General features: G+C 38.8%; 1 protein-coding gene and 1 non-coding gene across 2 annotated transcripts; both read left to right on the top strand.

Moving 5' to 3' along the window:
• The first annotated feature begins 3,316 nt into the window (after positions 1 to 3,316).
• On the top strand, positions 3,317 to 9,905 carry LOC143858741 (small ribosomal subunit protein eS24z). Its single transcript, XM_077369455.1, has 5 exons — positions 3,317 to 3,505; positions 3,587 to 3,628; positions 3,756 to 3,926; positions 9,517 to 9,603; positions 9,703 to 9,905. The coding sequence occupies exons 1-5, from the start codon at positions 3,431 to 3,433 to the stop codon at positions 9,742 to 9,744; spliced, it is 417 nt and encodes a 138-aa protein (XP_077225570.1). The 5' UTR covers positions 3,317 to 3,430; the 3' UTR covers positions 9,745 to 9,905.
• Positions 6,370 to 6,517, top strand: LOC143858864 (small nucleolar RNA snoR135). Its single transcript, XR_013239060.1, has one exon. It is a non-coding gene; the product is annotated as a small nucleolar RNA snoR135 (small nucleolar RNA).
• Positions 9,906 to 13,473: the final 3,568 nt, after the last annotated feature.

Consider the following 13,473-nt stretch of genomic DNA (forward strand, 5'->3'; position numbering starts at 1 on the left):
CGCTGATGTGGGACCTGCGGGTGTGGGGCCCGCTGATGTGGGACCTACTGATGGTGGGACTCGTTTGTAAATAGTACTCGGTGGGTCCTACTGTGAATAATACTTTTAAATAGTGTATCTCAATAGTGAACTTGCATAGTATTTCTGCATAGTAATCTCGCATAGTGACTATTGTGAATAGTGACTATTGGAAATTTTTAACATATATATATATCTATTCCGTTTTTGTTGACATCTGGGGCGGTGGCTTAGTGGTAGGAAGCCGTTCAATCTTAGCTTAGACTTGGGTTCGAATCGTGTACGCCCCATTATGCCAGATGTCCTCATGCCCGATTAACTTGGGGAAAATGAGTAATGGCCGATGATTACCCACCTATGAGGCCATTTTTATATTTATATATATATATATATTTTACCGGTTCTTACAAACCCGCATCTAAATCTCTCAATCGTAACCCAACCCATCTAACCTGAAATTAGGTTGGATTGAGTGGGTTTGGTTCGGGTTCACCTAAGACCAAACGGAGAAAGACAAGAAAAAAACATAACCCAGAGCCATTGAAAAATAAAGAAAGAAACATAGCCAAAAGAAAATCAATATTAAATTAGAAGACAAGAGTAGAGTTCGGTTCGGGTCTGATTGCCATGACCTGAACCCTAACCCAAACCTAAAATTTAATCGGGTTGGCTTTTTCAAAACCTAACCCAACCCAGCATGAGCCAAAATCCTGTCGGGTCCGGGTTGATCCCGACCGAAGTTGCATCCCTATTTAACCTAATAAGTGCTCCTCATGCTATGGGATCGACTTAGGGCTGGCAACGGGATGAGCGTAGGGCCGGATGTTGCATCCCCCATCCCTGGTCCCCGTCGGAAGGAAAATTCCCCGTCCCCGCTTCGGGGATGGTGGGGTTACTCAAGGGCTGGCAATTTCACCCGAAAAAGCGGGGATCCGCCCCGCCCCGCCCCGTTTGGGGAGGGGATTCCCCGATTTGAAAGGGGAAGGGGATTATAAAAATTCCCCGGTGCGGGGAGGGGAAGGGGAAGGGGATGGAGTTGTCCCCGCCCCGCCCCGACCCGCCCCGCTAATCAATGCCATTTTTTTGTAAATTTTTAAGTGTTTTTTTTAAGGAAAACTACTAGAAACTCTGTGGATCGGCTACAAGATTCCCCCAAACATAAACTTAGCTTGTCTTTTCCTTTTAATTAGCTTCTGAGAGCATTTTGGGAACTATAATAACCTTTTCACAGATGTTGAAATAATAAAGACAAGCTGAGAGCCTGAGACGCTGAGTGTATGCAATTATCAAAAAATCGTAGTGCCAACAAAATTTTAGGGTTGGATTGCAGGTTTTAATTTTCAACAAGAAAAATTTAGCTACTAGAAATTTGTTTCATGTCAGCACTATACTGAATTGCAGTTAAAGAAATAAGTCATTTGTTGATTTTGTTCTCTTCTCCATTCTCATTTCTCATGCTCATCTGGGGGTTAACATGCTATACAGAATGAACTAATGAACATTATTTTGCGTGTGTGAGCGCCCACTTATGGACTTTTAAAGTTCATTGTGACTACTGAAATAGTTACTTTTTGCACATTAGCTGTCTGTTAATGAAGGTAATCCTGGTGCTCATTTCCTATTTATCATTCCATAATTTATGCAGAAAATTGCTGAAAGATGAGGTCCTGTTGTTATTTATGTTTGTTGTCTCATCCATGCATTTCTGATTTTGTCAATCTGTTTGTTGATCACATGAATAGAATCATAGCATTCATCACAATATTGTCTGTAATGGACGTAGAAGAAAGAAGCTCTGTTTGCTGGTTTGATTGGGTTCCAAAGAGGGGGCGGGGCGGGGATTTTGTCCCCGAAGGATGCCGGGAGGGGAAGGGGAAGGGGAAGGGGAAGGGGATTAGATATTCCCCGCGGGGAGGGGAGGGGGATTCCCCACCATCCCCGCAGAGGGGAAGGGGAAGGGGAGGGGGAAAATTCCCCGCAGAGGGGAAGGGGAAGGGGACCCCAACATCCGGCCCCGACCCGCCCCGTTGCCACCCCTAGGTTACTCCCTGTCCTCGCCCACAAGGAATTTCTAATTCCCATCCCCGCACAAAAATCCTCGCCTCAAAAAATGTTTTTTAACGCCCATGAAGAAGAAAAGACAAGCCATGTTTGTGCACTTACCAAAATATAATAGTGCCAATATCACTAACCTAAAAGAAATATTTACTGCTCACAAAAAAAAAACACTAAAACAGTACTAAAATAAGAGGGTATTGATAATGGCTTGCATATTGAAACGGGGTGGGGCAGATCCCCGTTTTTCACGGGTGAAATTGCTAGCCCTAGATCCACCATGGATGAGCTGGGGCACATGTTCCAACCCAATGATCCTAACCATCCATATAATTGCTTGGAAAAGGATAATCAACTCAACTCAGCTAAGCCTTTATCCCAAACTAGTAAGGGTCGGCTAATGAATCATTTAGAAAATTTTCATGAAAAATGTGAAAGAATCTACCCGACTCAAATTGACTAAGTCTAATCTCGACAGTAGTTGGGTTCGCCTACACGGATCATTTACTTCTATTATTTCTTATCCAAGGTCATGTTCTCTGTTATGTTCCTAACCATCAAGTCTTTCTTTCCTCATTGTTTCTACCCAAGTTATTTTCGGTCTGCCCCTACCCCTTTTTACTCCGTCAGCTTGGCACAAGTCACTTCTTCTCGCCGAAGCATCCAAAGGCCTTCTTTGGATATGCCCAAAAACCATCTTAAGCGGTGCTCTCTCATCTTCTCTTCAATTGGTGCCATACCATCGTTTTACGATGTCTTCATTTTTTATTTCTATCTAACCTTGTATCGCCGCACCTCCATCTAAGCAGTCGCATTTCCACTACACTCATCTCATGCACATGTTGCTTCCTAGTGGCCCAACATTCAAAGCCACAAAAGCATGGCTGACCTCACAGTTGTCTTATAAAACATTCCCTTCAACTCTGTAGGCATTGCTTCAACTTCAACCAACTAGCTCTTATTCTATGGTTAACATCATCTCCAATCTCTCATTCCTCATGTATGATTCAACAGAGATAGCAAAAGAGGGGAATCCGCCCTTGATATTTAATCTAACAGCAGCCCTGGATCAAATATCAAGGGCAGATTCCATTAATCGAACGGCCAGGATCATCTAATTGGTGCCACACCGTTAGTCCTTTACCCTACACAGCGCGACTGGATCAAATCACCATACACGTGTACGGTAGATATTAGGCCATAGACTATTGCTTTCAACCCGGCTCATATATACATGGTCATAAAACTCCAGTTTTTAGGGTTTGCTAGGGTTTGCTTCTGCTCTGTCTCTTCATTTGAGAGCTTCTTCTAATATCCAAAAGAAGAACAGCAGTTGAGTTGTAAATCCGAAGCAAAAATGGCAGATACCAAAGCTGTAACGATTCGAACCAGAAAGTTTATGACCAATAGACTCCTTTCACGAAAGCAGTTCGTAAGTCTTTTACCCTTCGATTCTCAATTTCATCTTTTATTTTTCCCATACAAGATAAAGTTCTAATTTTTTCTAACCTAGGTCATCGATGTTCTTCATCCGGGACGAGCAAATGTTTCCAAGGTATGGATTTTACATTTCAATTTATCGTCTATTTCTTTTGTTTTTTTTTTTGAATGGTAGAAGAATTAATTAATGATTTTGTTTTCCCCCTTTGTTTTACATTGTTTTTTTGTTTTTGTTTTACAAGGCTGAGCTGAAGGAGAGGTTGGGGAAGATGTATGAAGTGAAGGACCAAAATTCAATCTTTGTATTTAAGTTTCGTACGCATTTTGGTGGTGGGAAATCGACGGGTTTTGGGTTGATTTATGATTCTGTTGAAAATGCCAAGAAGTTTGAGCCTAAATACAGGCTCATCAGGGTAATTCAATTTCTGTCTTTTTTCTTCTTGTTCTTTTGCATTTTAAATATGTTAGAGTGTAAATTTATCTGCTTGTAGACTGTTATTCCTGGCTATTGCGTGTGCATCTTGAGGACTCACTATGTTTATTTTTTTTATCTTTAAAATGTAGTAAACTGATCTTCTAAACCATTGTATCTGATTTCTTTCATTTGGGTATAGGGAAGTAAAAGGAAAGGAGAACATAGATTCCCAGTTCTTTATTTTCCTTTTTCATCTTGATTTGAGAGGAATGCCAAACAGTGAAAAAATGCTTGCATTTGGAACATTTGCAGCTAACAGGGACTGTTGTATGTATAGCAAATGAAAACTAAACAATTCTAGGAAAAAAGAAAATGTGTCCTTTTACTTTGATTTTCCAGTTTTTGTTGCAACCTAATGGACGATACGTGTATGATATGTCAGCGCTTAGGGCCTGTTTCGGATTCATTCTTTCTGGGAACGGGGCCATTCACATATTCCCAGTTCACAAGTGTTGATGGCTTTACTTTGGGCAGAAATAAGTTTTCCTTGATTGATATACCCACATTCTAACTTCTAAGAGACAATCCTAGTATCCAATACACCGGCCTGCGAAAGAATTCCAATGAAGCAATAGTCCTATCATCCCTAGTGTCTTCTATGATACTCAAAATCTGTATGATATGCGAAACACTTGAGAAACCTGTCTCAGCATCAGGCTATCTGGGTTAGTCATGTCTTCCCAGTTTACAGAGATGTGAATGAATTTACTTGCGGTTGAATTCATCACTTCTGCTTTTGGCAGAAATAAGCTCTTGTTCATTAATCTACCCACATTCTAGGAGACAACCTTACTGGCCAACACACCTCCCTCGGAAAAAAATCAAATGAGGTGATAGTCTCATCATCCCATTCGTTTATCCCGTGGCACCCAAATAGGCCTACATGGGCTGTTTGTTTGCTGATAGCAAAGCTAGACATAGGAATCTCATGGAACCCCAGTTCCCCTCACCCTCAAGAATGGGCTGGGGTTTCACCCACACCCGTTTTTCAATAATAGGCATGAAAGGTTCTAAGGTGATGCAGAAGCATCCCCTTGGCAATTACGTCAGCCCTACATAGCTCCTAAGTGTAGGCCTTTTCTTTTCACTAGTTAGTTGTATTAGAGGCTAGTTTAGTCAATTTGTAGTTTCATGTCATTTTATGTTTTTTTGCTTAAGTATGTGTAATGTAGTCATTTTACCTTGTAATTAGTTGGAGATATAAAGTGCTCAAGTCTTCATTTTTTATAGTTTTTGCCAGATTTTTTAATTTGAAGTAGATCTTAGATCTGAATTTTGGTTTTGGTGGGAAATTTCTGCTATCTTTGAAGGAGGAGATTTGAAGGCTTTATCTCAAGTTTTTCTTTTATTTCTTTCTATCCTATCCTTGTTCTAATGCAAGGTTATTCCGAGATCTGGAGATCTTACATATCCTCACAAGATTTTAAGCTGATTTCTTGAAGAATTTTAAGAAAGATGCAAGAACACATAGAGCTGTACTGGAACTGTAATTAAGTTGCAAAGAATGGATCCATGTATGAATTTTAGTGAGATTTTCCTTGAGATTTTGTCCTTTGTAAGTGGATCTTCCTCAACTACTTTTCTTTTCATTAAATCTTTGATTTGAACTCAGATCACGATCTAAATCCAAAGGCAAAATAATGAACTAGCAGTCTAGTTCACTTGATGACAGATATGCCATATCCTTGTTTCTTTTGATGTTCCATCTGTTTGTGATCGGAGTTCTTCTTGAAATTCATCAGAAAACCTCCACACTTGAAGTATTTTCATAGATCATTTGAGACCAAATCTCAAGATAAAGATCCTAGATCTACATTTTTTGTAGATCTGGATAGTGTTCTCATTTTACTTGGATTTTTTACATGATTCCACCTCCAATCATTCACTAAAATCTTGTACATCAAGATACTAAAAGAGACTCAGCCTCTTGCTTTAGAAACGAGCAGATCTGGACGAATTTCACCGTCATGTTTTTGCCAAAGTGCAGAAATCTGCCGTATCAGTTAGCTCACGGTTCCCTAGTTTGGAGCCTAGATCTTCTGAAGTCTGTGTGTGTGTGTGAATGGCAGAAATATTTCATTAAAATAAAGGAGAGAAATAGACGGAGATGGTCAGTACAGGAATAAAAACCAAAAACTCACACATAAGAAACATAACAACAAAACTAATCCTTAAGCAAGAAAAGTGAAGAGCAAGAAGGGAATGCTCAAGAAAGCCCCTCTTTTCCCTTCCTCTCTCAGAAACCCATAATTTCTCAAGATAACCATAACCGATAAAGATCTTAGGCACCCATAACCCACCTCAATGAATAAGATCTTCCCATTTTATCTTATGTTTTTTGAGGAAACTCTTTTTCTTTGTTTTTTTCTTCTGTTTTTGAAAAGGCAAGGATTGTGTGTATCGGTGTTGTGCTATTTCCAATGCATTTCGTGCCGAAAGTGTTCCTTGCAACATGAATTTGGGGAAGATGGGCAGTTGGGTTTCATCTATATTTCTCTTGAAATCTCAACAATCATTTTCCCCATATTTATTCTACTAGAATTTCGCCATTCAAAAAAAAAGGTTGGGAATGATCGAGGAGGGAGGAAGTCGAATAGTTCCAAACACTCCTTCAACACCCCCGCCTTGGCTAAAATATTGGCATCACTATTAGCTTACCTTCTGATATGATGGAAAGAAATCTGGGAGGCTCCCACTCGATCTTTTATCTGATCAAAGTATTTGGCAAATCTCTACGGTTGAGGGTGAGCCTCTGAGCCATCCGATCACTTTGAGGGAATCCCCTTCCACCGCCATATTACCAATGATATCCTTCTCCAATAGCTTAATTCCCTGGGGACGCAGCATTTCCGCCTCATTGGAGTCTGTGACTCCAATTAGGCCCGCAAAAGCTCATTTAACTGACCCCAACTCACCCCTCAGTACTCCCCCAATTCCTGCAAGACCTGGATTCCTGGCTGTACATTTGCCAAGTCTTCTGGATTCTTAGAGAAATAGATAGTTTCATCACGCGAGTTTTGTCTTTCTCCTCAAATCGTTCTAGCTCAAAGTATTTGCATTCCTGAAAAGCCGTCGGAGAATTTTTTTTCCGGATCTCTCATATCAATAGATGATTTTCCTATTATGTATCGTTTCTGCTTCAATGTTAGCCACCACTCTAAGACATGTCTGAGCAAAGTTATCTTGGTAATGCAATTAATTTGGACATCGCCTAGATAATGCTACCATAAATATGTCTCTAACAGTAATACCCAATCAAGATATTCCTGTTCATTAACTCCATAAAATCCTGGTATGTCTCTACTTCTTATAATGTATTGATTATGATCCATAGGCTCGGATCTTTCTATCACAATCCAGCTATTTAAAGTCATTCAAACCTAGGTTTTGATACCAAATTGATGCCAATCAGAGGTTTGGGAAGGGAACAAGGAGAGAGGACTAATCCTCCCTTAAGAGGGGGAGGGAGGGAGGGCAACCAATCTTTGGGAGTACGAACTGAGTTTTATTTAATAAAATGGTGGTAGTTAAGGTCATTAAGCCTTTACAATTTATAGATACTTCAAACCCCATTCACAATTAAGAAAGGATTAGGAGTCCTAAACTTCATCCAAATCAAGTTGTTAAGCTCAATTGCTACCCTTATTAGTGTGTCTATTAGGCTCTATCAACTAGGCTCTGATACCAAATTGATGCGAATTAGAGGTTTGCAGATTACTTCTTGGGAAAAGAAAGAAAGAGAGCAGAAGGAAAGAAAGGGAACGAGTAGGGAAGACGCGGATGCTCCCGTGAAAGAGAGATGGTTGGCAACTAAGCTTGGGAGTACAAACTCAATTTTATTCAATCATACCATCGTAGCTAAGGTCATAGATCTTTACAATTTATAGATGCTTCAAACTCCATGGTATTCATAATTAGAGGATTAAGACTGCTAAAGTTCACCCAAATCAAGTTGTAAACCTCAATTCCTATCCTTACTAGGACTCCTATCAACTCAAGACTCTTTTTCATGGACTTTCCTTAAAACAAAAATTATGAACATTTTAAGAACTATTTTCTGCCAATAGTAACAAGACGAGTGTCAATTGATTTAGTCAATTCCTAAAGACTTAAGGACTCCCATTAGATGGAGTATCTAATCCTACTACAAATAAATTAGGTCTCTTCAAACCCATCATGGAAACTTACCCAAGTCAAGTTCCACAAATATAAGGATTAAGAACTCCCTTATGTTGTGATCACTTAACAATTTTAGTGATTAATTACAAATGCTTAAATGCTTGTATCATTTAAGATTTTCTTAGTAAATATGTGGGCCCCATTTTAAACACTTACATCTTAACGAAACTAAGTAATATTGGTGAGAAAAGACCGTGGTACTCCTATAACTTGACGGGATTTAAAAGATACCTAAAGGACACCAAAAAATTAGAATATGGGCCCTAAGATGGTTCCCGTGAAAAATTATGTAGGAGACAGATTGATTGAATCGTATTCAAAACAATGCTTCTCTTCCATTTTTAATTAAGCCATAAGGTCCAAGTGGGCTTACACTCAAGTCAAATGATTTCTTGAGCTATAAAGCTTGTTTGTTGCGTGCGTTCAGGTAATATGTACGAGCATATGACGTATAGTGGTGAGACCTTTATCATATGTAGTTAGTTTGCATCGTTATTCCATTGCTTTGCTGGTAAAAGGTGTTGTCTTTAGACCTTTAAATTGTAGCTTCGAGGATTGGTATCCCAAGAAATCTCTCCATTCTCAGCAATAAAAACTATTTTGGTTATTTCAAGTCATGTTGGTTCCCTCCTTTGGGTGCCTAGGCAAGTGGCATTTACAAATAATCACTCTTCGATTCGTAACTGGCTCTCAAAATCCAGAGCAAACAGGGCCTTAGTTAATCAGATAATCTATTTAAAATCACTGCAATTACCTTTTCTGTTTAATAATTTAACTCTTCATTGTAACCTTAATATTCGCTTATCCTGTAATTGGTTGCATGAATAGCAGACTCTCTCCGACTAGATTGTTTATTGAACTTTTGTCCTCATAAAAAGGAACTGCAAGACCTGATGTAAATCTATCTTCCCAGTATGTTACAGCCATGGATTTAAATTTCGGTTTCGGTTTAAATTTAGGCTGAAATCCGTTACAAAAAAAGGAATTAATTAAAAAAATTGAATTTCTCGAAACTTCGGATTTGGGAAATCCGAAAATTTCGAATTTTGCAAAAAGTTTGGTTTTGGTCCCAAGTCCCAACCGAGATCTGAAATTTTGAATTTCGGACGAAATTTAAAACTATGGTTACAGCCTCTGATAGTCATCTCTTGACAATAGCTATAGAAGCAGTGTTTTTTGTAGCCACGGGCATCCTGATCATACTATTTACTAAAAATGTCGATCTGTTTAAACCTTTAGAGAAGCAAATCTAAACTTTTAGATAAACTTACATGTCTGCTTATAGAACACATTTAATTTTCTCCATTGATGTCTCGTTTATGACTGTTGTATGTGTTGTTATTTGGCAGAATGGCCTAGATACAAAGGTCGAGAAATCGAGAAAGCAGATGAAGGAGAGAAAGAACAGGGCAAAGAAGATTAGGGGTGTGAAGAAGGTGAAGTGACAGCAGTTTTTCCTTGTGTTTCAAATTTCCTCTCGCTTGGTTCTAAATTTTTTTTACCTTTGCTTTTGTTCTCCTCTTTTTCATATGCAGACCAAGGCTGGAGATGCTGCGAAGGCAGGCAAGAAGAAATGATTTGGCATACTTGGTCAGTTTTGGCATTGTTTTACTGCTTATGTAGGATTTAAATATGCTCAAATATTAAGTTCTTTGTTTTGGGGTTTGAGTTAAGAGACTGATTTGAGGATTTTTTTAGCAATTATTAGTTCAAGAGGATTTGTTTCTGCCTAAGCAAATTTGATCACATTGCTCCAATCCTCTGTCATTTCTGATTATATAAAAAGCCTCTTCAAAGTTTTTATGTTTTGCCTTGAAAATAATTTTTTTCTGTGGTTCATCAAAACCAAGAGAGCTTTAACTAGGCAACTCGGACCAGGTTGGGTTGGAGACCAGGTAGCTTTGCCTCAACCCGAACCTGACTCGACCTGGCTCTAAATCTCGGAACCCTAACCCAACCTGTCTAACCCAAATTCCCAATTTGGGTTATGTCGGAACCTTGAGATTTTAAAATTATGATAAAATCAAGATGAAATTAGGGTAATGCGTTGGGATGGGTTGCCCAAGGCCTCAATCCTAGCCCTACCCAACCCTACCCAAAATTGGGTTCAACCCTTTGGATTTGGGTTGAGCCCAATCTTAGAAACAAAAAAAAACTATCCTTAGAAAATGACTTGTTTGGCGTTTGGTTGACTTGTTTTCCTTGACAATGTTTTCCAAATCTGTAAAATATCCCCGTTGCAACCCTAATAAAACTTCAATTTTTTTGGGTGATGATAAATTTGCACCTTGTGTGATAATTCGCACCACTTTAACATGATTTTTTTTTTCTTTGAAAATTAAAAATTTATTGCCAAGAACCACTTTAACATGAATTGAAGGGCGGGCTGTAAGCCTTTTCACAATCCAAAACAAAGGAGAACAATAGAACACCTCATTGTAATACGATGAGGCGTCCAATTGATAGGCCTTGCTTTGGATCTTCTACAGCTCAAAAATTAGACAAATAATCCAATCTAAATGTCCCATTTAATGTAATTTTTGTTGTTTAATACGGAGGTTAAAAAACTATATACAAGCAACACATTCGATGCTATCAGTGCTAGATCAAAGTGATTTTGGGATGATCAAATGCATGATCAATGACAATCAAAGATGGATCCACTACTATATAGTGAAGGTGTCACACAACAGTTACGAGCACTTAGAGAGAGGAAGAGAGAACTACTATGTAATATTGTTGTTTAAAAAACACTGGGGCTGCATTGTTTGAGTGATCCAAGCATTCATTTTATCGGCCCTAACATAGATTGGGTGTGCCCAAAAAATTAGCTCCATAGGATCATTCTAACCCTATGATTTGTGAAGGTAAAAATGGATGTGTATAAAACATTCACAAACTTGTCCATTTTTTTCCTCCATAGTTCGAAAGGTTAGGATGATCCTATGGAGCTGATTTTTTAAATGGACAGATTTGTAAAGGTTCCATTTTTACCTCCACAAATCGTAGGTTGGGATGATCGTATGGAGCTGATTTTTTGGGCACACCCTATCTATGTGAGGGCCCATCAAATGAATGATTTGGATCACCCAAACAATGTGTCCCCCACTGTATTTTAAGCCTAGGATGTAGATAAGTTATCTACACTAGTGTGTAGGAACTCTGTTCTTAGAGCAAACATCATTCCAGTCCCCAAGAAAGATGGAAAAGTTTGGTGTTGTCTTGATTTCAGAGATCTGAACAAAGCCAGTCCAAAGGATGGCTTCCCTTTGCCGCATTATTTTGGATAATTTGAACAAAGAAAAGGTGGATTTTAGTTCCCTCTGTTTGTCCGACACCGGTGGAGCACTACAGACTATAGGAATCCGATTATACATTCTCCTAGTGACAAGGTGAAATTTTATATAAAAAAAAATGCTATTATGGTGTGGCTCCACAAATGAACGGTTTGTATCATCCTGAGTGGGCCCGTTACTTTTTGAAAAATACTGGACTTCAGGCGCGCACAACATATTAAACCTCTTGACAAGGTAAAAGAGAGTCAATTCGGGTGAGTCATGATCGATGCGGTCATGATTTGTCAGGGTAAAAACATAGAATTAATCTATTTATCATGGGATTGCGGTGGATGGCATGAGTCACTAGCCATGTATTATTTGTTGGGCATGACCGCATGAGCTTGTAAAATGAGTAAATTCTTAACCTTGAATCTTAGCTTAGAGAATTTTGGCATTATGGGGTTCTAACTTTAGCCAGACTCAATTTGTACTCTAACTTAGTTGGCATCTCCGATTAAAATTAGGGAATTGCTAGCATCCATCGCAAAAGGCATTTCCTGGCTGGTCTGTAGCATGTTAGACCAACCATTTTGGTCAATTACTATCACCTTTCTTGAGCTAAGTTGATCATCAAATCTTACATTTAAAAATAAAATAAAATTTTGACCTATTTGCTTTGTTTGCTTGGACTCGTAAGCAGGGAAGTATGCTAAACCAATTAAGAAAAAACTTCAAATAAAAAAAGGGAAATGATAAATGCGTCCCTTATCATCACTCGGGACACCCAGAGCAGTTTATTAATGACTGCAGAGGGGCTGATGTACTTCACGTCAGATGGATTCAACAGATTTGATTGCCATGTACACTGCTGATGGTGTCCCGTGTGATGATAAGGGGCACATTTATCATTTCCCTAAAAAAAACACTTGTTTTGGTTTCAATTATTTAAACCTACTTGATTAACCACCTCTCTTGTAGAACTCCCTTGTTAAGATTATTACAACTTTTTTATTACACTGGTTTGAGTCTCTATGATTTAAACTTACTTGATTAACCACTTCTCTTGTTAAGATTATTAGAACTTTTTGATCTCATGTCAGTGTAATATGTTTTTATACTATCTCACCACGGCCTTGTATAGGCATCTGGGTGCTTGGGGTAAGTTGGGGCCTTATATAGGCATCCGGGTGCTTGGGGTAAGTTGATTGGTGCACAACCTGAAAGGGAGTTATGTACACCTAAGGGCTGAGGGCTTGTTTGGTTGCCACATGCCTGGCATCCTCAATGATGTCCCAAGTAGAATAAGGCCTTTTTTGGTAACTTTATGTTGTTTGGTAGCCAATTTAGCATCACGATCCTTAGAGACTAATAGACAAGATTCAAAGGTTATAATTGCTTGTCTGGTGACGAGGCACCCATGTTCCCTACTTGTATCTTCCATACCATTCTCTTCAAAAACTTAAGAATCTGTCAAGTAGAATTTTGCTTTTTCTCATTTTAATAGGGTGCACGGAGAATGATATTCCCTAGAGACTCTTAGGGATGTTTCCTAGTTAATCATTGCATGTTTACTGTTGTGTCACCCGTATCTCTTCCCCATAATATCCATTTCAAAACCACCAAAAAATTGGATTTTTTCTTGGATTTCTTGAGAAGAATGCTCTTTCTCTCTCTTCCCTCTCTTATTATATTGGTAATGACACCTCTACCACTACTCTACAAGGTTATGATAACTAAACACTACTTACTACTATTCTCCAAGGTAAGTTCCAGGCAAATACAATGCTTGTCTCCTCCTTGTTGACTACTTAGTCCATTACAGCTTGAGTCTATGCCGAGACAATATATCAAGGGCACACGTATGGTGATATTCTTTGGACGGGTCAAATCAACATATATGATATGTACACATGGTACAAGTGGGCAAAAAAATGTGGCCATTAGAAAGGAAACTAGCAGCCCTATCTATCTAGTTCGGAAAGAGACTTTAATTTTGCAAAAACCACTTCATTTAATTCACATTCACAT

Source organism: Tasmannia lanceolata, unplaced genomic scaffold, assembly GCF_043159265.1.
Source record: "Tasmannia lanceolata isolate RefF3 unplaced genomic scaffold, GAP_Taslan_0.1 ptg000026l, whole genome shotgun sequence".
Taxonomy (NCBI): domain Eukaryota; kingdom Viridiplantae; phylum Streptophyta; class Magnoliopsida; order Canellales; family Winteraceae; genus Tasmannia; species Tasmannia lanceolata.